Below are 26,052 nucleotides of genomic sequence, written 5' to 3'. Positions count from 1 at the left end.
ACTTAGGGGCTGGAGGGACCCCAGTGGATTATCAATGCAAACATCTTGCCTGCACCGTGTTCCAGGAATGCTGAACTCCAAGTAGTCCTATTACTTCAGCACCAGAACTGGGGGAACACATATCCCTTTATACCAAGGGAAAAAAAAAAGGCAGCCAGCAGTAAGGCAATACCTAACACACAGCTGCCACCAGATTTTCCAAGAAAGTCAATCCCACTTTAACACAAATCAAAATTACTATTTTGGGGCTTTTTTGGGTTTGAGTTGGGGGTTTTTTTAAGGCTTGGTTTGTGGCCAAGCTGCACGGAGAGCCCTGCCCTAAGCAGGAGTGCTGGAGATCATCGTCTCTGTGCACAGCACAGCAGGCTAATCACAAGCAGGATGCTCTGTGAACTGGAAAGCAAGAAACCTCCCCAGTTTCTTGTTATTACCTGTTATTCTATTTTTAGCTCACTTTCAGGGTAGTTTGCAAGGAATATTTTGCACTGACTACAAACACAGTCATCCTGCAAGCAACAGAGTCCGGGTGGGCTGCATTTTGGTGGCTTTCACTCTTTTCTGTTCCCTCCCTGAGTCAAACTCCAACTAGGACACACTTTTGGGCACATTCTGCTTTTGGTCTCTCCTTTCCCCCACTGCCCCCCACCACTTGGTTGGTAGAAGCCTACAATATCTGGGACCTCTCCTGCCTCCACGCTGAGGTGAAGCCGATTAATTAATTTAAGCATTATTAAAGGAGTGGGGGCACAAAAAGCACCATCATGGAAGTCTCCCCTTTTCAAGAAACAGCTGGGAACAGCAACCAGCCCCGGCTGTGAGTGTGGCTAAGCCAACAGAGTAGCAGGAGCCTCAGACTTTCCAAGGAAGCACACATTCCTGTATTCATTTCCTTATTTTCTTGACAGAGCCGATGGCACAGCTTATGGGGCCATCTGGAGAGCACACTGTGTTCTCGGTAGACTGCACAGACAGCTCAGGGGAGCTCAGACATACTCACTGGGTATCAAACTTCTTGCTGCTTACCAGCTTTACCACCTGCCTTGCAGCCTGGCTGGTGGATGGCTTGTTCTAAGGCTTGGGTCATAAAGTGCTGAATTCTCACACTGGCACTAAAAAGGACCTGCAAGAGCTGAGGCATGCCTGAGAGCAGGGAGAGAATTTGAGGAATGTAAAAATCCAAGACTTGTCCATTAGAATGTATTTATTTGAAAATATATTAAAATGCCTGGGTAACACGTCACAGTGAATGGTCAAGCTTGGTCCCTCCCCACAGTCCATCCCTGCTTAGTAGAGTGTCCTGCCTTTCCAAACAGCAGTGGGATGAGACTCCTTCATTCATCACTGGCTTCCATGACTTCCATCACGAGAGTCCGTGGTCCTGTCATGATGAGGCTGCTGATGGTCTGATAGTCCAGATGCAAAACACACGCACCATTCACTGAGAAAACAAACTGGCACACCTGCAAGAGAGGAGGGAGGGGTTACCTTCAGTCTCTTGGCACCTTCTGCCCATGAATGACTGGAGCCAGAGGCTGTGATGCAAATAACTTGCCTCAAAAGCCTTGAAACCCCAAAGCATCACCACTCCACAGCTACACTGATATCACAGTGTTACAATCACTGTATCATAAAAATGGGACCAAAGGGATTTAGACTGTGAGCTAACAGAGAAAAAAAGACTCATTTATGAGCAGTGGTTCATTTCACAGATGGAAATGAGGCACAATATTAACATCTAGCAATTTGGTAGCAAATGAGATTAGGTAAAGAGAAATTAACTGGGCTCTTGAGTAAATGAAACAAATTCATCCATCCCCTCCGAATCCTGCCTGAAGCAAACAAGGAGTCACACTCTGCCTCTGAAGGATCCCGTTATTCCAAATATCCATGTGACTTTAGATTTATATCAGCTTGTAGAAATGATTCTCTCTGTCTGCTGGGGTCTCTATAAGGAACTGGGAAACTCAACATTTCTTTTATGCATGCCTAAAACTCTATAGGTGAAACTCATACATGCCTGGGCTCAAAATGAGTTTCAAGATCTCACTTCATTTCACCTGAGCTGGAAATACTGGAAGTTACTTGATGAATCAAATCAAGGCATCAGTCTAAGGTTATTCAGCTTTCATTCACATGGAAAAAAGCTCCATGTAGAACTCCATTGCTGATAGTAGGGAAACAAAATGTGTTGGATCTCAGGAGCTGTGAGAGCAGGTGATCCAGGATAAAGCTCTGTTCCTTCCCTTCTTCACTGGGAAATCACTGGAGTTGAACTGGGAATTCTCTGCTTTGTTTTCAGCAGCTCAAACAGTTTTGACAGCTCCAAAGTCTACCACAGGGATGGTTTAGTTTTGAGAGAGTTTTTTGAGTTCTAGCTGCCCACAGCCCCTGTGCTGCCCTGGCAAAGGCAAATCCTCCCCTGTGCCACCGCACAGGGTGCACTTTGCCTGCAGAGGTCCTCCTTCCCTCCACCTCTCCCACAGCTCCATGTGCTGACTCCATAGGTCTGATCTCCACTGCAGGAGGTGGGATTATCATGGAGGATGTGTTCAGCCCAGAAAGATCAAACAGGACAGAAGTCTTGCCTCCAGTTAAGTCACCATGAGGAAGAAGTACCTTCATCCCTGCAGCAGCAGCAGGTCCTCCTGGGTCCACTGCCTGGATGTGGCAAGGTCTTCCTCCTCGGACCACAAACCCCCAGCCCACTGCATCCCCCACAATCTACAAGCAGAACAAAAGGGTTTTAAAAACCAAGGAATGGGCTGGATAGAGGAGATGCAACAGTTCCCAGAGAGATGGAGAGCTCGTGATCCTAGTCTCTTCTGGGTGGGAGAGAAAGGGTTGTGCTCCAGTGAGATGAAGAACTGGTTAATTGCTCTCTGCAAAGCTGCTTTGTGATTAATATTCCCTGCCAGCAAGAGCAGAAGAGTGAAGCACAGGCAGTATTAAGCTGAAGTGCGAGGCATGCACCGAGAGTGTGCTGAGAACATCTCCAGAGCACGCACACGGTGCCTTCTCCTTGGCACAGCAGAGCATTTCCAGGGTGGAAGTAGCCCCTCTTGCCTTTTCCACTCTGATGTCAGTCTGTCAGAGCAGTTTGCTGTAGTACTGCGGCCCTCTGATGTGACTAAAAGAGAAAAGGAATTCCCAAGAGACTTTGCACATCACCCATATAAATAAATAACAGCAACTGCAGAGCTAAGCAGGAGGAAATGAGCCATGAAAGGCCCAGGCTGGCAGAGTTGAAGGGCAGGGCAAGAGCATTCAGGAGGAGAATGAACAGCACATCCTCATACGTGCCATGCTAATCACCAGCTTTATTTTTCTTGCTCTTTTCCACCACTTTCTATGGCACACTTAATTTGGGAACCTTATCCACAGCTCCTTTTGTAGTCCCCTTTGTGTCAAATCAGTATGGAAGACAGCCCCCATGGTTTCTGTGAGATCCCCCCTTTCAGAGGCAGGCAGTGAAGACATGAGAAGTTTTACACAAAAATAACCAAGCACAGTAAGACCCACAGGTCAGGAGTTGTCTTGCAACATTTACACCCAGCACCTACCAGCCCTGCCTTGACCCATCCTACAGCTTTAGAAATAATTAGAAAAGGAAAAGGCTCAAACTCGAGTTGTCTGCAGCATCCTGGAGATTTGTCCATGTAAAAAGCCCATCATAAGAAAGGCAAGAGTGGCCCTTGGATGCTCCCCCTATTCTGTGCTGCTGACGGATCACATCAACACACCCTGATCTGCAGAGGAACCTGAAAGATGCATAAAGCTGTGCACAAAGCCATGTGACAGAGGATGAGTGTCACAGTCTCAGCTGTCACAAGACTTACTGATTCTATAGTTTGCATGGAGCTGGATGAAACAGAAATCATAGAATCTTAGTATGGGTTGGATTGGAATGGACCTTAAAGATCATCTCATTCCAACCCCCTGCCATGGGCAGGGACACCTTCCATTCAACCAGGTTGCTCCAAGCCCTGTCCAACCTGACCTTGGACACTTCTAGGAATGGGGCAGCCACGGCTTCTCTGGGCAACCTGTACCAGGGCCTCATCCAAAAAAAACCTCTGAAGTGGGAGGTTTTTCCTGTCCAGGAAACATTGTCTTTCCTAATCTACCCCTTTAATATACATTAAACCTTTGCAGGGGCTGAGCACATTTTCACCCACAAGAATATGTGAAGACATTTCCCCGCTGAGAGTCACCAACCAAAAGCCAGGATGATGTGACATGCAATAAAAGCAGCCAACAGAAAGCCATCCAAGCACAGGCAGGGAGCTGAATACTGATGGATTGGCAATGCCATTCACAATGGTCACTCACAGTCAGAGTTTTCTTGACATAAGGGGCTCCAGGGGACAGGAGCTCTTCATTGGTGACGGGTCTCTTTAACACTAGAGCAGAAGGTGACAGATTCTGTCAGAATCAAGGGGTTTGTACTGTAAAGTGCATAACAAGGCAGCCTGGGGATTACCCATTCTGCACACAGAAATCCTTGCATTCATCTCAGGGTTTTTCCAAACACTTGCACAACTTTTTAAATCACAAAGCAGAGGTGAGGCTGACCCTCTCCTCTTGATGAGTTGGGGTTGAGCGAGCCTGTGCCCTGAAGGAATGGATGTATCCCATGTAACAACAGGGCAATGCAGAAGCCCAGACCTGATTTGGGGTTGCACTCGGCCACAGGAGGGAATACCAATGTAGGAGCAGCACTGAAGTAGGGGTTGGAGTTTCCAGAGAGGGAAGTGATGCTACTCCTTCGAACTGCTGAGACAATTTTGATCTCCTTGTTGGTCTGGACTGAAAGAGGCAGAAATAACAATTGCTCAAGGAGGAAACAGTCTAGTTTAAAATAACAAACTTCACCCCAAAGACTGACCCACACCTGAAAGGTAAGCACCCGCTGAAGATGGCATTTGAGCTTAGATAGAATAAATCCAACTTCAAAGAAAGATCTAGAGCTGAGTTGATGCTAAGCTGAGTTATTTTCCTGGGGTGGGGAGCTGTGACAGAGATTGCCACTGTGTTGTGACATCCACCACAAACCAGTGGGATGGGGGGTCACTTCACAGGATGTCTGGAGGAACATCCTACGCTCTGCTGGAGCAACACCCTTGGACACTCTGGTAATGTAATCCTTGCTTTCACACCCCTCCACAAACACATCCAGTTACCAGAGAGAAAGCTGGTGTTGCCTGGGTCCGGGTTGAGCTTGCGAAGGCAGAAGGGGCTGTCGGGGCTCTCGGAGAGGGCACGAGAAGAGTTCTCATTGAGCAGCTCTGTGAGACGACGACGACGCCGGAAGTTGATCCAGAAGTGGTACAGGATGTCACTGTCAAAGAAGTGATGCCGATTGGAGACTAGGAGAGAACAGGGGAGGAGGGAGAGGCTGAGGGGGTGCAAAAAACATGTAGCAAATATCGTGAGTGACCCCAGTGAATTGCTTTTAATGCCTCTGTGCTCTACTGCGGTTTTTCTGACTGTTTGAGAACGCTGCCTGCAGGGAGGGAGGGACAGCAGGGCCACCTCCCCAAGAGGTGCCATCTCCCAGGGGTGCACTTGGTGTCACAGCCCTCCACCTGCCTCTGTCCCAAGACACTCAGAGGACTTCCTGCCTTCCGAACTGCAGGTTTAATTCCGGCAGATGGTTCTGATGTCCAGCCAAGCAGAGCTAAACGTTACATCCTCACACCCCAGCCCTCCAAACCCAGGGGTGGATCCCAGGCCTGTGGCCAGCAGCTTTGAAGAACCGAAGAGCAGTAGCTCAGATTTCAACTCAAAGCCTTTGCGGGTGGTGCAAGATTGCTCCGGTTTCAAAGGTCACCAGCTCCAAACATAGAACTAAAAGGCTCCATTGCCATCTCCAAGTGGGCACTTGACCAGCACTTGTTGCATGACATGAATGGGGGTTTGTTCCTAGCACAGCCTTGACAGTTATGCTCATCCCTCGCTTTCCATCCCGGCTCCAGCCAGACCCTTGCTCACCATGCTGAATGATCCCATGCTCCAGCAGTGCTTGTCCCAGCTCCACGGCTTCCTGTCTGTTTTCTACTTCTCCCTCCTGAACGAGCCAGTCGACCATCTCACAGCCCAGGAAAGTCCTCTGGTACTTCACCGAGTTCTCCTCTCTCACCTTCAGAATTGACTCTTCCATGCTCACCAGCCTGGCACAGAGGTGGGACAAGGCTCCCGTGACACTGCACATCCCTGCCATCCCTCACAGGAGCTGCAGCCACACAAAGCAGTGACACGGCTCCCATGATGCTACACATCCCTGCCATTCCTCATGGGAACTGCAGACAGACAAAGCAAGGCCGAGAGAAGCGAGCAAAGCATTGCAGCCAAAACATTGCTGCCTGGGAGCAGTGGGAAAGGAGGGAGGAACACAGAGCTGCAGTCAGGCATCTTTATGAATCTTCATCACAGCAGAGGGAGCAGCTGCAGTAAAACCAGTTCAGCTGCCACCTCAGCTAAAGAACGCAGGGAAAAGCAACCAAATGCAGGAAACACATGGCAGATATCCAAATGGATGGAGAAGGTGGGTTTCAGACAGCACATATTCCATCTGCAGCATATGTGAGAGCAAAATCCAGCGTCTCCACGAGAGGGTGCAGCTGGCTCAGCCATGAGACAAGCTGGCTGGATGCTCTCCCCATCCCATGGACACTGCTGCAGATCAAAAGCAAAGTCCAAGGGATGCACATCTGGAGAAGGGGCACGGAGACACCCGAAATCACCACCTGCCTGGATGAAGGACTTCTCCTTCAGCGCCAGTTTGTGGCTCTGATCAGCAGGTTGTGAGGGTGTGAAGGTGTGAAGGGGCTGTTAAAGGAAACAAGTCCAGAGGGTGAGCTGAGGCTGAACCCTGGGAAGGTGGCCTGGATTTAAAGCCAGAAACAATCAACACAAGAAAACCTAAACACTTGGAGGTGGAAGGAGTTTTCTTTACTGTCTGAGAATTAGCTTTTCCATGACAAATTTTGCAAATAGACTGAGACACGGGGCCCCAGGCTCACAAGGGTGTTGAAAATCCCATACCCTGCTGACTTTGGCCACAAGTCCTAAAAGAGCTGGTGGAAGCAGCTCATTGGAGGAGGGTAGAAGGTCACTGGGAATGGCCACTGGACATTCTAATCCCAGGAGCACTCAGACTGAACTCTAGTGCTTCCTTATACAGATCCCAGAACCTGCACTTGGGCTGGAGCCCTTGGAAGCATCCATGAGTTCATAGTACAGCTCCTGCTCCATCCCCAAGGATGGTGGTTGTCCTGCAGCTGTGACAGGGCTCAGGAAACAGCATTTCCCAGAGGGACAGCATTGGGTACAGAGAAGGGAAAGCGAAGCCAGCAGGAGCTGTGGCTCCCAGCTGCAGAGCACCAGCAGCCAGCACAGCCAGCAGAGCACATTCCCAACACCCCAGTGCCGGGATAGGACTCACGTACTTCTCATAAAGACTCTGCCCTCGCATGAACACCTTCACATCCTTGCTGAGAGGGAAGGTCCCGTCATCCTTGCGGAAGCGGTAGAGCAGCTTGGCATCCTTGTAGTCCGAGTGCTCGTCGCAGACTGGAAGAGTTCAGGGGAGGGATGTCAGTCTGTGAGGGACAGGCAGGGCTCACACTCAGCAGGATGTTGTCTCCAGGTTCAAAGCTGCGAGGGCTGCTCCGTGTCCTTCTCCGTGCCCTTTGCACCATGGAGCAACCAGCATCCGAGCCTTCAGTCCCCGAAAAGTAGCTGCTTATAAACACCTGCAGCCCATGCTGGTGGGAGAGGTCAGCCCCAATGTACAGACCTCGGGAAAGCTGGAGTTTGAGTCTGCAATTGATCCAGACACTAAAACATTCATTAGAAAAAAACAGGAATTTTTTTCCCTCTTTTAATTTAAATGTTTAGGTTTAGACTAAAAAACAACAAACAGAATTCCCTCAATCAACTTTTTTAGAAAGCTGCTGCCACTGCAAGCAGATTTGGATGACAGAGGAAAAAAACCCACACTGCATCCAAACTCCCATAAAATCACCTCTGTCTGTCAAAAATACTTGTAAGCTAAAAAATATAGTGGCATGAATTTTTCCACAGCATTTTGTGCCAACCCTGCCCAATCCATTTTTGTGGCAAACTGACCTCAAGAGAAAGTTTTCTTCAAAGACAGATACATACAACTGCAATAATCAAATCTGTCTGAAAAGCCTTGGTTTCATCTTGGGCATGGGCACACAGTCTGTAAATGAATGGCTGTTAAGTCCATGCAACCTTTAGCAGGTAAATATTTGGGATGCAGCTTTGAGATGAACTTGCTTGCAACACATTCCTAGACTACAAGTTAAAAAACAAAAATAAAATTATGACAAAAAACCAGCCCAAAAATCACACACCAGCTTTTAAAAGCCAGCCTGTGTTCAGGTCCACACGTCTGAAGCAAGAAGAACAAAGTTCAATGGTAAAAAAAAAACAAAACACCACACACAAAAACCCCCAAACAAACAAACAAACAAAAACAAACAAACAAACAAAGAAACAAACACCAGAGAAAATAATATGCCTGCAAAACAAAGAAAAATTGTCAAGGGAAAACAGAAAACCCACAAATGTTTCCTCACTAAAGTAACGTCATCCACTAGAGTGAAGTTCAAAAGGCGCAAGACACTTCTTGTGAAAATTTTAACACTTTTTCCATCCTTCTGAGCAGACCAGCAAAACCACATTCCCCTTTTGGTGAGCAGCAAATGCCAAAACTTGTCAGATGATCTGAAGTTCACCATTCCTGCTGAGCAGTTGTCTCGGATGAAATCAGGACGCTAAAGCCGGTGAGTCATCGAGCAGGAGGGCAGGATAAGGTGGTTTGAACAGTGAAAGTTTGCATCCTCATAACTCCAAGGAGCAGCCATTCTGATTCCATTGCAATCAGGAATAGAACTTAAAGACTTACAGGACTGTGCCCATAGAAAACCAAAGCACTTTTACTATTTAAAGACCATTTTCAATGTGTTTTCAGCGTGTAATGGAACCAAAGCTCAAACCACATCAGACAATTAAGAGGCAGCACAATGATCTTCACGAGATAATTATCATCTGGATCCCAGCAGAGAAGAGGGCAAACAGTTTAGTCAGGCAATTGCCAAGCACCCAGAGCAGTGCTGCATTAGCAGGCAGCCTTCTTTCCACAGGGCTAACAAAAATTAATGGACAAAAAGCAAGTTGGAAAGTCAACTTCTGTGTCCTGCCAGGAATTATCACAGAGGCAGGATGGACACATCCCAGTCAGCAATCAAAACAACACTGGCACCCAGAGCTGCACAGGTTTAATTAACTAATGGACTTATTTGAAATTGTCAGCTGGAGAGATGGAAAATTAATCAGCTTTAAGTGTTAATGGTTAACTGAGAACTCCCTGCTTCAGCTTTGTGCTTTTGTGATAAAGCACAGCAGCAGTCTATTTTTATTCAAGGCAGTTTAATGTAAAGCAAGTAGCAGATGGCAATAGAGAGTGTTTGCATTGCAGTGGTCAAAGGCAGCTGTTTCTGGACCCTGGAGGAGAGAGGGGAAGAGAGGACTGGATTTGGTGTGGTCATTGCTTCTGTCTCCTCAGCTGCATCCTCGTGTGACAAATCACCACCCAGCTCCAGGTTACCACATCTCCTGTCCCAAAGACCTGGGAGCAAGAGAGCTCAGCCACAGCCCTTCCCACCAGTGGCAAAGGTGTCCAAGAGCTATTTGATAATCTGGGACTTTTGTTCCTGATTGTGCCTGAAAATCACATGGAGAGAAACTACCTTTTGCCAATCTGAAGCATTTGTTTTCTGTTGTTATACTGGGATCAAGGGCTGGACCTTGGAGACTGCTCTGCAGCTCAGGGACAGTACATGACTGCAGCACAGAGGTCAGTACATGACCTGAGTTAATCCAGAACTCCTGAAAGTTCCAAATAAATTTTAAAAAGAAAAAAACCTGAATTACTAAGAGCTGGGTTTGAGCATCAAGCTGCCTTCTCCCATGTCCCCATCCTTTTTTTTTTTTTTAACAAGTTCCATGAACAAGCCTTTGAAACACCCTTAAATCCCAAGAGAGGCATTCCTACGGGATTGCTTCAGCTTCAGGTTCACAGGTACCAGATTACTTGTGCTTGGAGTGATGTGGACTCCACAGCCCCACTTGTCCCATCATGGGGAAACTGAGGAACTGGGCTCTTATGGAAAGAAAATTAATTTTTCTGCAGATGTGAAGTGTGTGCTATAATTCAGCTTCCACTTCTGCATGACACAAACATGAGCCAGACCGGCTGCTGTACAAATACCCACCTGGCTGGATACAGGACAATGCAGGCCAGGTGTTACTGAACTTGCTTCCAAATGGGAGACACTTCAGATGCCCTTTAACCAGCACACAGCCCAAGCCCCTTTTCTGATGGGCAGGGAACTGGCGCATTCCCCAGAGCAATGCACCATCACACGGATCCAGCCCCACACAGCCTCCTGCCTACCCATCCTCTCCCAGCTTCTCTAGGAGAGAAGCTTCTTCCCGTAGGAAAGTGGTGGACAGGGACCTGGCCACACTTCCATATCCTGGGCTGACGGACACACGGTGAGCAGACACACAGACACCTCCCTGAGGGGGCTCAGCAGGCAGCAGAGACACCCACACACCGTGATGGATGATGTAGTGGTCCATCAGCTTCTGCATGAGGCGGATCCCGGTCTCCCGGTCCGGCGCTTCCTTGTGGTCGATCAGCCAGTCCGTGAGTTCCTTCGCCACGAAGCAGTTCGGGTACGTCCGGAGGTGGAAACGTCTGTCCTTGATGAGCTTCCCATCGTGGAGGCGAAGCCTGGAGGGAAAGGCAGCCACTGAGCACAGCTGGTGTCACAGGGGAATTTGGATCTGACTGCCCAGCATCTGTCCAGCTTGGAGACACTGCTGACGAGTTGGGACTTCTGGCAACCACCCAGCAGTAAACCAGAGGGGGTGAAGAGGGGACAAAACTCAGGAAAAAAAATAGCAGTACGTATATTTGTCATCTTGGCACTGTTCTGTGTCTAGTTCTCCTTCCCCATGACCATGAAAACAGGAATAAAGCTTCCCCCAGGACAAAGTCTTAGTCATAGCTCCAGGTGGGAGCAGTAACAGGAGCCTTGGTTTCTTCTGTCAAAGCAGCGAGTGCCAGGTGGATTCCATCACTACCCGCTAATCCATGAACCACTAATCCACAGCAACGGTGGACAACAGTCCTGACATTTTCTGCTTCAAAGTGGGATTGACTGGGACAGAGTTTACAAAAACAACAACCTTCCTATCCTGAAAACCCCGATGTTATGGCTAGTCTGCAGCTCTGATGGAAAGATATATATGGGCAAAAGTACTCAGGTGAGCATGGCTTTGACTTTCAAAAGGACTTAACAACTGAGCAAGCCACAAGGCACAGAGTTCTTCTGTGTTCCAGCCAAAGCCAACCCAGTCTGGCAGGAGATCTGTCCAGGGGCCAAAGTTCTGCCCTATAGTCATGACCGTTCCCAAAACACCAACCCTGGAAAATGCAGGCTGCATGCAGCAGGCTCAGAAGGGAGATATTAATTAAACTTCTCTGTAACTCCAGGATGTTTTTGGTTTCAAATTATTCTCCTCAATTCCTGGTTTTGCCCTGGGCCAGTGTATTTTATTAAGGCATTAATCACTGCAGCCTTTTGTTATTTCATGCCTTGAGTTCTTTTGTTCTTTGTGGAAAAGTTCTGTGTACAACACAGCATGCTGGACAACAGTTTTAGGTACCATATGAGAAGTTTAAGTACCCTAAAAATCTATCAGATAACAATGGATTATCCTCTATTGTAGGATTTACAAATATTAAGGTCCTAAACATCTAACGATAAAAACTTCTTTAAGATGAAAAATCAGTAATTGATTATTGCAGTTAATGCTGAGGCTACTACAAGCCAGTATGATTAACAGAAATTTTTAGACATTCCCGGAAATTCAAAGCTTAAACCAAAGATTCGTGCAGAGCCAGCTCCTGGCCTTGCCTTTGACAGACCTCCCTCAAATCCTGAGGTCTATATTCAGCATTTCACTCTTTACCTGGAAGGCTCATTCCCACAGGTGACCAGAACTCATTCTGAATACGGATTTTACCCAGAAAGAACAGTCCACTGACAGCTGCCTTGCTATTTTTAGAGGTTTTGCCTTTTTCTTTCCTTTATTTCATGGTCCACTGTCAAAATGCAATCAGGCACAGCCAGCAGTGACTACAAACAGGCTCCCCCTCCCTCTGCTACGGGGGAAGACACAGTCAATTTTATATACTTTCTTTCCTTTGCAATTAGCAAGTGGGAAGGCACTTTAGAGGCATGTTTGGTAGAGATAAGAAATGTTCCAAGAGTGCTCTATTGCCATAAAGAGACTGCAGGACTCCATAAACATTATATAGAGAGATATATACACACACACACATATATACATTTATATATATACACACACTCAGACATGCCTTTCACATAAAATAACAAATAGACACACAAGGTCTGAATCATTGGGAGAACACTATTTCCCCTATAGATATTTTTTTTAATCGTGTTTCAGAATACAGAAAAAAAATTAAGAGGTCTTGCAGAAGAAAAATTAAAGAAAGGAAAAATTATTTCCAAGAAACAGTGCTGCTAACACCTAAGATTTAAAAATAAAAATAAAATATGCATTTATTCTGAAACTATCCTGTTGGGGAAAATTGTCAGGACAGGAGTTAGGTGGTATTTCAGCACCTCTGGAGCAGCAGCACGTTGGAGCTTTGTGGGCTGTTTTAAGACTGTGACAAGTTTTCCCTCTGTCCCACAGAACCAGGGCAGCGGAAAAGGCACCACTCGAGTGTCCTTGTGCTCTTTTCACTTTCCTCTTGTTTACTGTTTCCTGTCAACTCTGAGGAGACAAATTTTGTCCTTCAGACACAGGATGTAACAGCAACTGCGTCTTCCAGCAGCTCTTGTATGATGGTAATAAAACAAAGCATGACTGGGTTATAATCATGCTTCCAGATTAAAAAAAAAAAATTAAGGAAATATATATAATGCAATATTATGAGTTTTCTAGACAGCAAAATCTACCCTGTGAACACATTATTTCTCCAAAAGGGAAAAAAAAAAAAAAGCAGAATAAAGCCAGGATAAAACACTTCCTGGAACATGGGAATGGGCTCTTATGAAATACTCTTGGCTTGGCAGTCAAAGCACTGCTTCCATGTGCATTTGCTTTGCTTTGGTTGTGTTGGGTAAGCGAATTGTTTCTCTGTCAAGGTCACTACAAAGCCATCATTATTCATCCTTGTGTAACCTTGTTGAAAGGGACATCCACAGCAGTGCAAACAGAAGAGAAATAAACTCTCCATCACCACCCGTGTAAACAGACCTTGAGCATCTCAAATGCCAAGGTGGATCTTTCAAGGATACTAACTGCAGTCAGCATTCCCAAAGCAGTTCAGCACTAATGAATGGCCTTGGAAAGATGCCTCATCCAAAGGATCTTTTTTGTTCCTATTTTCACAGAAAAAAAAAAAAAAAAAAAAAAAGAACAAAAAAACCCCCCAAATCAGCTAAGTGCTCACTAAAAGGTAACAACAGCCACAAGAGAATCTCTGCAAAGCAGCTGCTGGAGAGGCACATTCAGGTGACACAGGCACTGCAGTTTGTTGCACCCCCAGTCTGCAAAAGCACCAGTACATGTGGGAAGAGGGGAGAGCTTTGCCTGCCTGTGGCAGCCCAAAGTGGTACAGAGATGTTTTCTTTTCCTACTTGTATTTAAAACAGACCAAAATCTCAAAAAGAAACCCCAACAAGCACAAGTCTATTTCCCAGTCCTCGCTTTTACTCAGCTTTTAGTGCTGAAAATTTAATAATTGACTTCTAAAAGTCATTCTATGTAGTATCATCTCCTGAATAACATTCACGGCTGCATCAAGCAGTGCCTCACAATTCTTCAAGGAACACATCCCCGCTAGAAGGGATACAAGTCCAACAGAGAACCACCAAAACTCCGGCAGACCCAAGATTTTTGGGTAAGAATACAAATTTTTGCATGTTCAGCTACACATCTTTAAGCGAGCCCAATTTCCAGAGCATCAAAGCATGAACACTTTGTTTAACAGCATCGCAGTTTGATTATCCAAATAAAACACTTGTCACCTCTGAAAACTTGGGACAGTGGCTGAAATCACAACTTTGTTCTTCATAGGAGAAAACCTTCCTTCTCCTCTCCCTTTTTCTGCACAAGACATAAATTTACTGAGTATATTTTATGTTTAAGAGTGATTAATGAAGCTTAACAGAGTTATTAGAGCCCAGCTGGTTCACTTGACCATGGGAATACCCAGGTGAGAGTGCACAAGGGCTTGTCCATACTTGAGAGTCTCTGATTACAGCAGGGTGTGAATGCAAAGCGTGGAAGCTGTTCCAGAATATCTCTGTGCAGATAAGCCATTTGTTGCAATTAAAAGTGACTAATTGGGCCTCTCTTTCAGAATGCCACCCAGGAACACACAACGCCCAGTAAAACTGGTGTGATTTTCATGCAAGTTTATATGTCTGAAACAAGAAGACTGGCAGCAGATGTGAGGAATGAGCCCAGGACAGGAGTCCTCTCAAACTCCAGACCGGAATATCAATTAGAATTTTTATTTTCATCTTTTTAGTGGAGAGAGACTCAACACCCAAAACTCCTCTTCCCCCTTAAAAGACCAAACAGCAGCATCCTCATGGAAGCAGAGAGAACCTAGCAGATAGACAGCCCAAACCACACTGGCCAATCTCCCCTCTCTTCCTTTAGGATCCATTTCATTCCCAGCCATCCCCAGGAAGCATTCCCTCACCCTTCCCTCGTGCAGCTATTTCTGGCTGGGAAACACATCCTGACACTGAACAGACTCATCCCTCTGGCCAAACCAAACTCAGAGGGATTTGCAAACTTGCTGGGAAGCCAAAGAACTGTAAAGATGGAGCAAAGGTTTGTTTGACTAAATGTGATAGTGGGGAGGCAGGGCAGGAAGTGGAGAACAGGGAAAAACAAATGTTTGATATTTCGTGTAGATGCAACAATGTTATTTGCTGATGGAGGTTTACAGAGTCAGGGCAGCCTGCAAAGCTCCTTCACATGCTTCTGTATTCCATCTGTGGGGAAAAGCAGGGGGAGAACAACGTGGATATTTAGCCATGTCCATCTACTGTTGTCTGAGACATCATCCAGCCTCTCTGCCTCACCTTCCCCATTGCTATGCATTGGAAATCCAGGTCCCAGGAAGATTCATACCACTAACTACTTACCTGCCAGGCTGTAAGATCCCCCAAATAAATATTAAGCATGTTCTTCATCACTCAGTTCTCCTTCTAGCCAGGGGTTCAGGAAAGGATGAACCCACCTGCAGGCTGGTGTCCATCTCTTCACCCTCCTCCCCAGGTTTTACACCCTGTGCTGGCCAGCAGCTCCTTCCCGTCCTTCTGCACTGGCAATGGGCTCCTGCCCAGACCAAAGCTGAAGGATGCAACTGCAGCATTCCCAGCAACCAGTAAAAGGGCCCTTCTTTCCATCACTGTGAACTCTCAGATAGGTGTCCCCAAAACTACTTGAATTTTGGGTTTTCTATTCAACTTTATCCCAGTGGGCAGTGTACTAGAAGAGATCTGTTCACAAATAAATTTACTGTATCCCCTTCTCCACTTTACAGCCACAATCACCCAATGGTCCAGCATCTGATATGCTCCTGCCCTGCAAGAGGTACAAGGAAGACACATCACTCCCCACACATGGAGCACAGTTTTAACTCACAGCTTGATTATTTCATTTTCTCTCTGAATACCTGATCCCTTCCTTTGGCCCTGGCTATAGGACTCATTTTAAACCTCAGTCGCCCCAGATGAGTAAAATACTGGAAATATAAATAAGACAAAAATATGAATAAACTTTCCCTGCCACTTTGAACACTGGTTGTGTTTTCAAGATGGGGCCCCAGTCCTTAGCTGGAAGTTATCAGTCCTTGATACAGTGCAAATAATAAAGCTAAAGCTAACAGTACTCTCTGAGAATGGACAACAGAGCAACACCAAGCTAATTTTAGGAATCTGATGCTAGCAAAAATCAAACCCTGGGCTATTTACATTATTCAGGATATATTTCCTAATTTCCACCCACATTTCAAAACAAACCAGAATGACTTCAGATACAAACAAGCACATTCTGCTCAAGAGCTAGGAAAGCCCACAGTCACATGCTTTGAAGAAAGTGAGGGTTCTGACCCCAGATGCACAAGGAAAACGCTTTCTGAGCCACACAGGTTTTCTTGCATAGAATAGATTTTTGTCTTCATAGGAAAAAATAAATCTCAGAAGCTGCTTAAAAGCTGGGACTGCAAACCAGCAGAAGTTCCCAAAAGTGACTTTCAAGAGAGGTAAGATCCAATTCAGGCACGTGGCACTCAGGAGATGCCCTTCTAAGTCACCCCAAAGTCCAAACATCCCCAGAAGCGATGCTGACCCCATCCAGGCAGGGACCAGGGACCTTGGGGGGGGCTGCTCAGTGCCAGCACACCATGCTCTGCACTTGGGGGAAGGTGCAAAGGGAGAAAAAAAATTGTTGCCAACTCAACCCACTTGCCAGTTTCTGGCACCTGGAGCTGAATTGCAGGAGATGCCACAGAGGAGCAGCAGGACAAGATAATGTGGGAAAGGACCTGGCTCAATGCTGGTTTGGTGGGTGAAGGAAGGATCAGCAGGTACTGGGGAGGGGGCGATACTGACACCTGGGGGGAAAGTGCTTGCTCAGAGATAAAGCTTTGAGCCTCCTGCTAACGGGATAGAGCCCCGGGTACAGCCCTGCCCCAGGCTGGAGGAGGACCCCACACCTCCTACCTCAGCTGCTCTCCAGCAATCATCACCTCTGCCCGGTAGTGCTGCTCGGTGGCTTTCTTCTTCAGGCTGCTGCTCAGGCTCTCCATGCCGGGCTGACGGTGGGCGGCGGTGGGAGATGCTCCCCATGGGATGCGGCTTGGGAAGATCCGGGCCCCCAGCGCCGTCCCCGGCCGCTGGCAGGGTGCAGGTTGGCAGCCTGAAGTTGCTGAGTCCTGCTCCCCGCCTCTCCTTCCCTCTCGGCAGACTTCGGAGGAGGAGCCTGTTGCAATCCGAGCCTGGCTCTGCGGGCTTCTCACCCGCTGGCTCCAGCCAGGCTTGGGCTGGGAGCCAGGAAGGTGGCAGGGATGCTCCCAGCAGGCTGGGACAGCGTCCGCTCTGCTCGCTCCGGGGAGGTAACTCCGGCAGGCTCCGGGCACACACGGGCTGGAGGATGAGTGGTTTGATCAGCCATCAGACGGACAAAGCACTTCCTTCCTTAGGCTGTAACTGCCCTACAAGGGTTCAAGATGTGCCATTCCCCAGCACGAGCCACGTGCCTTGTTCTCATCCTCCTCCCTGAGGACTTCCTGCCTCTCCCCAGGGTGGGATGCATCCAACACCACGGCTAACACTTTCTAAAAAGGGAGTTCAGAGCAGCTTGAGCCATTCCTCAGTGCAGCAGCCATCACATGGATGGCTGCTGGATGGAGAAGCACAGGCTGTAATGAGCAAGAGCTGGCAGTGATGAGTCTGGGGCTCTGCAGGTGCCAAGCTGACACCAGGTACCACCTTTAAAACCTGCCTCCAGGCACTGGTACCTGCTCAGCTGCTACCAGGCATTTCCATCACTTGAGGTACTTTCTGCAGGCCAGAGCTGACCTAAAAGTGACAGTGAGCAGCAAAGAAACGGGCAGAGGAAGTGGGATGTGGAGATGGTTAATTACATCCATCATTACCATCAGATTCATCTGAAATCAGATTTCCATTAGTTAAAGCAGGAGTGAAAAATATTGGCTGGCATAGAAGATCAAACCTCAGAAACACTAAAGAAACCTACCAAAAGAGTGTGTGGAGAAGAGAGGAGCGAGGGAAGGGAACAGCTGAGGAGTTTCTACTTCAGTTTGAAGTCTGATAAAGCATTAGTAAACTAAATGCTGTCTTTAATTAGTTCATCTTTAGCAGCAATTCATAAGCCACCAGTGAGTTAGCCAGTACCTTCATCAGCACAAGCAGACCCTTCCAGGCTTATGTTCCATAATACTGCTAAATCCAACAAGCCTGGGTTAGGGATTTGAGGAGCACAGCACGGAACAGCCAGGGCCAGAAGGAACAGGAGACACAGGATAAAGGCACGGCAGTAACTGCAGGCACACTGGTCTTCCTAAATCCAGCATCACTGCTGGTTCTCTGCTGTTGGAGGAGCAGCAAAGGTGCAGCTCAGGGGCTGGACAAACCTCGCTCCCAGCAATCCTGTCCAAGTCAAACACCCGCTGCAGCCCGGCCATGCAGGGAGCAGCAGTGATGGGCTGCGCCAACAAGGCTCCCTCTATCCAGGCTCTCCCAGAGCACACTCTCCCATGTCCTGCTGTTCATGCCAGGCCATAAACACAGGGGAACAGGCTCCCCTTGTGCAGGCTCAGCCGGCAGCCCTGGGGCAGGCTCAGGACGGCTCCTTGAGTCCCCTCTGGCAGCGGCAGCGCCGGTGCTGGTGTGTCTGTGCCAGTCCTGAGGTGCTCCTGGGGCAGGCACGGGAGCAGCATCCTTCATTCCCAACATAAATGCCATTGGGGGAGATCCCCAAGAACCCCAGACCTGCCCATCTCATCCCTCCCTGTATCGCTTCAGCTAGGGAAAAATTGCTGCTCTCTTAATCATTGCATAATAAATATTTTCCTTAAAAAAAAAAAGAAAAAGAGAAAAAGAAAAGAAAAAAAGAGACACTCAGCTCCAAGCCTGAGATAACCTTGTAAAATGTGCCCTTTAAATTAGACATTAATATTTCTACTTAAGCTGCAAAAACAAGGAAGAGAAGCTACTAAAAATATATTATCTCCCACTCTCAAGCCTGGGAAGCACTTCAGTCAAGAGAGCAGAGAGAGGGCACAGCAGCCAGCGATATCCAGAGCTGCTGAGGATGGTGGAGCTGTGTTCAGAAAGCTGCCTGTGGGCATGACAGGCAGATAGATGGACTGAAACTTCTCCTGAGAGGACAGAGGACCATTGTAAACCTACAGCTGTTAAAGAGAAGGTGACTGTGGAGTTGCTGTTTTCCCAACAAGGACTCGGCCAAGCTCATAACATAAGCTAGTAGGCTTGAGACAAACTGGAGGATGGTTTTTCCCCTTCAGCAGCATAAAATTAAATTGTGCAAGTTGCCATCACTTGATATAAAGCCTCAAAACCTAATTGATTTTAAAAAAAGGACACTAGGTAAATTCATGCAGGACATGGTATTGGTATTGAACAGGGAAATCCAGATGGTTACTTCTGTCTTCACTGGTGGAAGCTGCAAGAATATGTTAGTGGAGAGGTTACTGGCCATTTCTCCTCCTCTTTCCCTGATTTCTGTTACTGGTCCACATCAGAGCAAGGATCCAGGCCTGGAGGAACTTCTGCTCTCCACCAGCACAACACTCCAAATGTCACAACCTCAGAGGTTTTTGCACTGACATTTAGAGGGAAGAGCATGTCTTCAATTCAGGAGCAAAGCCATGTTAAACCGAAGCCCTGTGCCCTGTGCTCACAGCACCGACCTCTTATTCAACCTCAGCAGTGCCCTTTGCAGATTTGACACCTTTCATCCCAAGCAATTTGTGTCACTGAAGGGAATGTAGGGAATACACCCTGTAAATTGCTGTTAATTCCATCCTAGAGGTGACAGCATTTCAGGGCTGGGAAAAACAATCCCTAGATATATGTCCCTCACTCCCCACACATGAAGGGATTAGTTATCAGCTCCATCTACAGATAAAAAGAGCCATTCACAGCATGGCTTTGGAGTCTAAGACACAATGAATTGCAAGCAGCACTGCAGAGTCCCTTCATCTAGCTCTCCCCTCCAGAGGGAGTGTCTGAATTTTCCTGTTTCAATAGATTAGGAAGTAGTTGGACTCATTAAGTCTCCAGAAAAGATAGAGGCACCTCTGGGTACAGCCATGTACCTTGGTCTTCAACTCCCAACATTGTTACAGCAAGCAGAAGGTTTAGCTCCCACTGATTTTTTATTTCTTTTTTTCCTTCTTTTTTCCCTAGCAGGGTTGAGGAAAAGACAGGAGGGAATTAGATGAGTTTGTTTTGACAAGTTGTAAAAAGATTAAAAACCTGTTTGTAAGGCTTGCCAGGAGACAGCACAGAGGACACCGTGAGCTTTCACAGCCGTCCTTGTCATTGACTGTAATGTTTGCCTTAGTCCTTTGCCTAAATTTTGTCCTCCCTGTGGCAGTTCAGGCTCTGCATTTCAAGCAGAGAGCTGGAGAAATGTCCCATGCAGGGCAGCAGAGTCTGGCAACAGAGAGGTTCAGATTTTTCCTGCTCTGAGCTGGCACATCTAACGCCAGCAGCTGGCAGCCAGCCATCACTTCTCACCCCACACACCGACTTTCATTTAGCTTGAGCAAAAAAACCCTAAAAAATTTAAAAAAGGAGTTCACAGCCAACATCAACACAATAAACCCCCTGATTTTGCAGGGCCCATGTTTCCTCTGAGCGAGACAGCCCTTCCCTGGCCAGCTGACACTGAGCTGTCCTTGCCAGAGAACATTTCCCTCAGGGGTAAGTCCTTGTCACCAGCAAGGTGTGCTCACCTGGGCTGGAGCCCATCCAGAGAGCCCAGCATTGTTTGGGAGCCAGGCTCTCCCTGCTGCTTTCAGAAAAGTTGTTTGTATTTGGCAGTAAAGTTCACAGTCCACCCCTGGGACTATTTGCTGCTTAACTCATTGGTGTCAGTGCCACAGCAAATGCTGGAAGCCCCTTTGCATCAAACATCTCCATAAAACCCCCACTTGGAATAGCACATCAGCAATAGTGGGGGCATCTTGTCTGGAGACTCCTCATCCCCAGCACCCAGGGAATGGTTTTGTAATCATAAAAGGCAGCCTGGAGATTGCTGTGCACCAGGGAAATGTGCTGCACCACGGAAACCCCTCCACTTCTGTGTTGGAAGCTGCTCAGGGGACTGGTCTGCAGTGTTCTCACAGCCCAAGAAAATTGGGAAGATTTATTACCTTCTGGTGGCAGCAAATGAGCATGTTATTCAGCAATTTCTCATTACCTGGTTATAAATCGGAGCTGGAGCTCTCTTGTCATCGAGTGTCCTTCATTTTTTTCCAGAAAAGAAATTTGGATGTTCGAGCGATACATTGCTTCTTTCCGCGGAAAATAAAGACTGCTAACCCCAAGCAATCAAATGCAAGTCAAAATAATTTGGTTGGCTACAAAGTAGCAAATAGGAGGCTCTTTGTTTCCCTTAAAGTTGTAAGCAAATACACCTCAGTCATGGTTCTCCAGAACTACAAAGAATAGAACTTTAGCTTGGAAACAAAAACATACAAACAAAGAAACAAAAAACCCAAACACTGAAAAATGAAATTCTCCCGTGATTGTATTGCTCCAGGACCCGCAGCTTTAATAAAAACACCACCAAGCACTCACCTTCATTATGAACTAAGAAAAGCTTTCATTGGAAAAAAAAAAAAAAACAAAAACAACAAAGAACAAGTGACAACAAAAGAAATGCTCTTATGCAACAAGACACGGAATCTGTGTCACCTCCACTTCCCCATTCCTCAACATTAGAACACTTAAAACTGTCAAGTCCTTAACTTTCAGCTCCCAAACCAGCGTATGGGTGTGAGACTTTGAAGCAGGGCACATGAGTTTAATTCCCTCCATTCACCCTAAGGGTGAGACTCTTCAATGTGTTTTTTTAAGTCACTCAGGTGTTGCAGACCACTGGGATGGGGACATGGAGACCTCCCTGCCCCTGCTCTGGGACATCTCTCGAGGTGCATCTCTGCTGCTCCATCTCCACAGAAGCCTCTCAGGGCTCGATGATCTCAGAGGTCTTTTCCAAGCAAAATGATTCCATGATTCTGGGAGGAGCAGACTGCAGAGCAGCACTCACAGCTCCCCAGAATGGTCTGGACACCCTGAGCTCGGTCAGGGCCCTGTCAGGTGTTGCACAGTATGTGCTGTGGCCAATTCTAGACCCACATTTCTCCCAGAGAAGGAATGCTCAAGCTTCAAAGGTGGGAAAGTCTCCTGCTGTAATGGGAATGTGCTAATTATGTTATAATTAGCCTGGACTAAACACAGCCAAAGGAATCACTCCTGGCAGGGGAAGTGTAATCCTATCACAATCCATTAAAAAGAACTGTTGGCTATAGCTGTGCCAACCTGTATCAGGGGTGATGGACAGACAGCCCTGTCCCAGCTCTGTACATGAGTCTGCTGCTTCCTCATCATAAAGAAAGGCTGCTACCTTGGCTTAACAGAAAAAGGACAGGGTAACAGGGACAAAAAAGCCTAGAACCTGGTATTTTTTACAGCCTGAGCTTTAAACTGCCACCATCCAGTCTGGTGCACTCGGCCAGAGAGAAGGGAGAGCTGAAATCCCAAAACAGCAAGCAAAATCAAAGGAGTACCCGTGTGTGGTTGGAAGAGAGGAATTTGCATCGTTTTGCTTAATGCAGCATGAAAGTCACCAGCAGAGGACAGGATGGGGCTGTGGATGAGCAGATACACAAGCAGGAACACATTGCTAACCCTGCATCCAGCTATTAGAACCTCATGGAAGAAGTTCCTCCAACAACGACCCACGCACAGTGGCACAATCCCCTCTAGAGGAAGGAAGGAGAAGTGAGGCTCTCCACCAGCAGTGTCCATCCTACCACAAGCTCTGAAAGAATCTTCATAGAATCATAAAATAGTTTGGGACAGGAGGAGCCTTCAAGGTCATCTAGTTCCAACCCCCCCACCATAGGCAGGGACACCTTCCACTAGACCAGCACCTTCTGTGTGAGCTGGTGAGTCCCCCAGTCCTTCTTCACAACCAGTGCAAGAGAGGGTTTGCACTGGGACTGATCCAGAGGAGTTTCAGCCCAAGGAATACATCCAGCAGAGCGCAGCTGGCACTAAGACTACACAAGAAAATGGACAACAGCCCAAGGAAGATTCACCAGTCCTGAGCTGGGGCTTTGCAGCCACTCCTCACCATATGAGTGCTTCCCTCTGGCACTGATACTCAGACATAACTCATCTGATCGTGTCAGTCTTTGTGTCACAGCTCCTGTCCCACTGGCCAAGCACGGCTGAGCCATTTCACCTTCAATGCCTCGTGGGTTCTGGAAGGAGATGGGTCAGAAAAGCAGGTGAGTCTCTGTCTCCATCACTGGCAGAGTCCAAGGCACGTGTGGCCTTCAGCAGACGATAAAAAGCCCTTCACAACCACCATCACAGAGAGGATGGGCATTTAACAGACATGGAAACCAGTAATTCCATTCTGCAGAAGTTCAATTTAACTAGCTGGGGTATCACCAGCAGCTTAGATTACACAAGTATTTATTCCACTTCTTTGATGTGCTTCGTACTCCATCACAAGTTCTATGACCAGGTGACCACACCTTGGTGTGGACAAAAGGAGACTTGCAGCAGTCTCAGATTCAGATTCTCTGTTCTTGCCAGTACTGCAGTGACACTGGGGAGCTTGACTTGAATGGTGAAGCTCTGTCTAGGTGGACTAAATTTGTAATTCAAGTCCAGTGCATTGCATTGAGCTGCACTCCAAAAGTGACAGCTGATGGCTGGAGTCAATAGGTAATTTGAGAAAACAGAATTAAAATAGCAATTCCCTCTTGGAACTGTATCAAGCTTCTATGTAAAAACAACACAGAGAAAAGGTTCTCTAAAGAAGAAAATTCCTAGTTTGACCTTGATCGCAACAGCCTTTATATAGGCTGGCACATCAATTTACATATATTAACCATCCACGTCAGCAGAGTAGGAAAAAAAGATGTATATACAAGTGGGTTTTTGCCCTAAGTAGTCATACAGAGTTACATTGAAGGCAAGATGAGCAGTCCAGTGCAGAAATGCTGATATTAAGCAGGAGCACTTCAATCAGAAGTGGTGATTTTTTTTTTTCCTAAAAGACACACTCCAGCCTTTCTGCATTTCCTGGCAGGAGTTGATTTATCTATTGTAAAATTCAACAGCCTCAGCAACGCTGAGCAGCCTCTCTGAGGGAGCACGTTTTGGCAGGGCTTAAAGGGAAAGACAAGAACTGGTTTACATACTGTGCAGAGCTGATAGCACTGGATTTTCCTGCTTGAGCAGCGGTCATGGTCCTGCTGAGGTACAACACGACTGTTCTTGCAGTCTAAGCAGCCAGTCCCGCCACAGACTCGGTCTCTCCCATTTGTTCTCTGCAATTGAAAGTACAAGGAAGCTTCTCCTAGGAAGGCTTTTCAGTGTTTCTTTCATCTCTTCTGGTTTTAGCCAGTTTAAACATTGCCATTGGGGCAGCATTGGTGAAATTCAGGGATTGGAGGCAATGCATCATTTGAGGATAAAAATGCAGGCTGGTTTAATCTCGCCTAAAGCAAACGTCAGCACCTTGCTCAGAGGAGGAGGCTGACCTTTCTTTTCCCGCGTTGCTGAGGAGATGCAGCTTCCTGCTGACAGAGCACAAATGGCTGGAGCCAGGACAGGCAGCATGTCTTGGCCTCCTTGCAAATTAGTGACTGAACAGACGATGAGCGATTGCGCCGCACGTACGTCAGAGCTTTGGGTTTTACAGCTTCCCAACAGCACAACTCAGCTCCACTGCTCTTTTTCTGTGGGACTTTCGGTTTCCACCCCATGGCCACATCCTGCAAACCTTTGGCAAAGCAGTGGAGAGGTGCAGAGCCTAACCTGTGTACTGGGCTAAGCCTGTGGAGTTTGGGGACGTGGTGGTGGCCAACCAGCTCCTGAGAGCCCACCCAAAGCGTGTTGCAGAAGGTGGAGTGCCTGTGGATGAACATACTGGAATAGGTGGAGCGCACAAGGAAACTGGAAACATCCCCATTGCCTGCTTGCACACCTCAGAGGGCACACAATCTGATTCCTTCAAGTCAGTAAGGTGTGCAGCCCTGGAAACCCAGGGAGCCATCTTCTGAGCCTGTCCGTGCCATGGAAGTGTGCAACCAAATAATGACAAACCAGCTCAAAAACTTACATTCCTGGGATCAGAGCACAGACCACAGCTGTGAAGGGGCACAGAAACTTACCCAGCAGAAGCAAGTGGACATGATAATTCAGTAGTGATCTGACTTTCCTCAAGTCAATGGCTGGTATTTTCTGGTCTAGACTCCACTTTTTCTATCAGCTTGTACTGACTGGGCTCAGTTTGAAATTCAGAATACACATTACTGCTTTCATGGTATTTTGAGTAAGTTGTTGGGCTCTGTATATTGTCAGAAGAGAGGGTTGAAATCCTCTTTCCAGAAACAGCATATCCTGTTTACTTCAAGTAATCCCATGTGAAAACTTTGCATCCAACTCACAGAGCAGCCCATATGGCAAGAATGGACACAGTGCAGTAATACCAGTGACATTACCCAACTCCAACGTCAACCTTTTTTTTTGGTGTAAAAAATCAGTAAAATTACTCCCACAAGGCAAGTGCAATGCAGTCCTGCTGACCAAGAACATAATAAAAGATATTTTAAATTTAAATAAAGCCCAGTGCAGTCATCAGTCATCTGGAGTACTCACGTGGCTGTCTGGCTAATGAAGGAAACTGGAATCTTGAATGTGAACCATCATCACCAGCTGAAGGACTGGCCAGAGGAATCTCACTTTTTGGAAAGGAAAACTGCTTCAGAAGTTACCTTTTTCTGCTGTGTTAAGTGCCTTTGTAGACAAGCTAATAAAAATCTGAATACATAAATCTACTTGCAATCACTTTACTTTCTATTTTATAGCTCCCCTTAAATTAAGGAGGCAACCAGTGTTGTCTCAAAACTGTTCCGAATTCAAATAGACCTAAAATAAGCATTTTAAGTTAGACTGTGAAATTCCAAGGAAATATAAAGATGTTTTTGGCTCTGTCATTGACATTGGCAGCTTCCATTACTAGCAGGAAAGAATATGCCTGACACCAGCACATGGGTTTAAAATTAACTTAAGTCTGCTGAAAAAGGGCTGAACACCG

The 26,052-nt window shown here is 47.0% G+C and overlaps 1 protein-coding gene across 5 annotated transcripts; it reads right to left on the bottom strand.

Annotated features, from left to right (window-relative positions):
* Positions 1–1,183: 1,183 nt before the first annotated feature.
* Positions 1,184–17,300, bottom strand: LOC113982361 (DEP domain-containing mTOR-interacting protein-like). 5 transcript variants are annotated; one of them, XM_027710483.2, is made up of 9 exons: positions 16,881–17,300; positions 10,650–10,828; positions 7,449–7,572; positions 5,992–6,170; positions 5,181–5,366; positions 4,666–4,806; positions 4,330–4,400; positions 2,617–2,721; positions 1,184–1,460 (listed from the first exon to the last, which is right to left on the bottom strand). In XM_027710483.2, the coding sequence occupies exons 1-9, from the start codon at positions 16,964–16,966 to the stop codon at positions 1,332–1,334; spliced, it is 1,200 nt and encodes a 399-aa protein (XP_027566284.1). In that variant the 5' UTR covers positions 16,967–17,300; the 3' UTR covers positions 1,184–1,331. The 5 variants fall into 5 exon arrangements, 2 of the variants coding, with proteins under 2 accessions (XP_027566284.1, XP_039234472.1); XR_005562492.1 differs by lacking the exon at positions 1,184–1,460 and adding an exon at positions 3,006–3,127 and having other exon boundaries at positions 2,647–2,721; positions 16,881–17,052; XM_039378538.1 differs by lacking the exon at positions 2,617–2,721 and having other exon boundaries at positions 16,881–17,052.
* Between the last annotated feature and the right edge of the window lie 8,752 nt (positions 17,301–26,052).

Source organism: Pipra filicauda, unplaced genomic scaffold (assembly GCF_003945595.2).
Source record: "Pipra filicauda isolate LSUMZ 115617 unplaced genomic scaffold, ASM394559v2 scaffold13_size5146498_pilon, whole genome shotgun sequence".
NCBI classification, from domain to species: Eukaryota; Metazoa; Chordata; class Aves; order Passeriformes; family Pipridae; genus Pipra; species Pipra filicauda.
Note: the sequence above shows the minus strand (reverse complement) of the source record. Positions and strands in the feature narration are given on the sequence as shown.

What these genes read in the sequence shown, in the direction of transcription:
- LOC113982361 (XM_027710483.2), bottom strand. Translation starts at nt 16,966, where the DNA reads ATGGAGAGCCTGAGCAGCAGCCTGAAGAAGAAAGCCACCGAGCAGCAC. An exon ending in GCATGGGATCATTCAGCATG is followed by an intron (nt 5,367 to 5,991) that starts GTGAGCAAGGGT and finishes GTTCTCTCCTAG; the next exon opens with TCTCCAATCGGCATCACTTC. An exon ending in CTGCTGCTGCAGGGATGAAG is followed by an intron (nt 1,461 to 2,616) that starts GTACTTCTTCCT and finishes CCTCTCTTGCAG; the next exon opens with GTGTGCCAGTTTGTTTTCTC.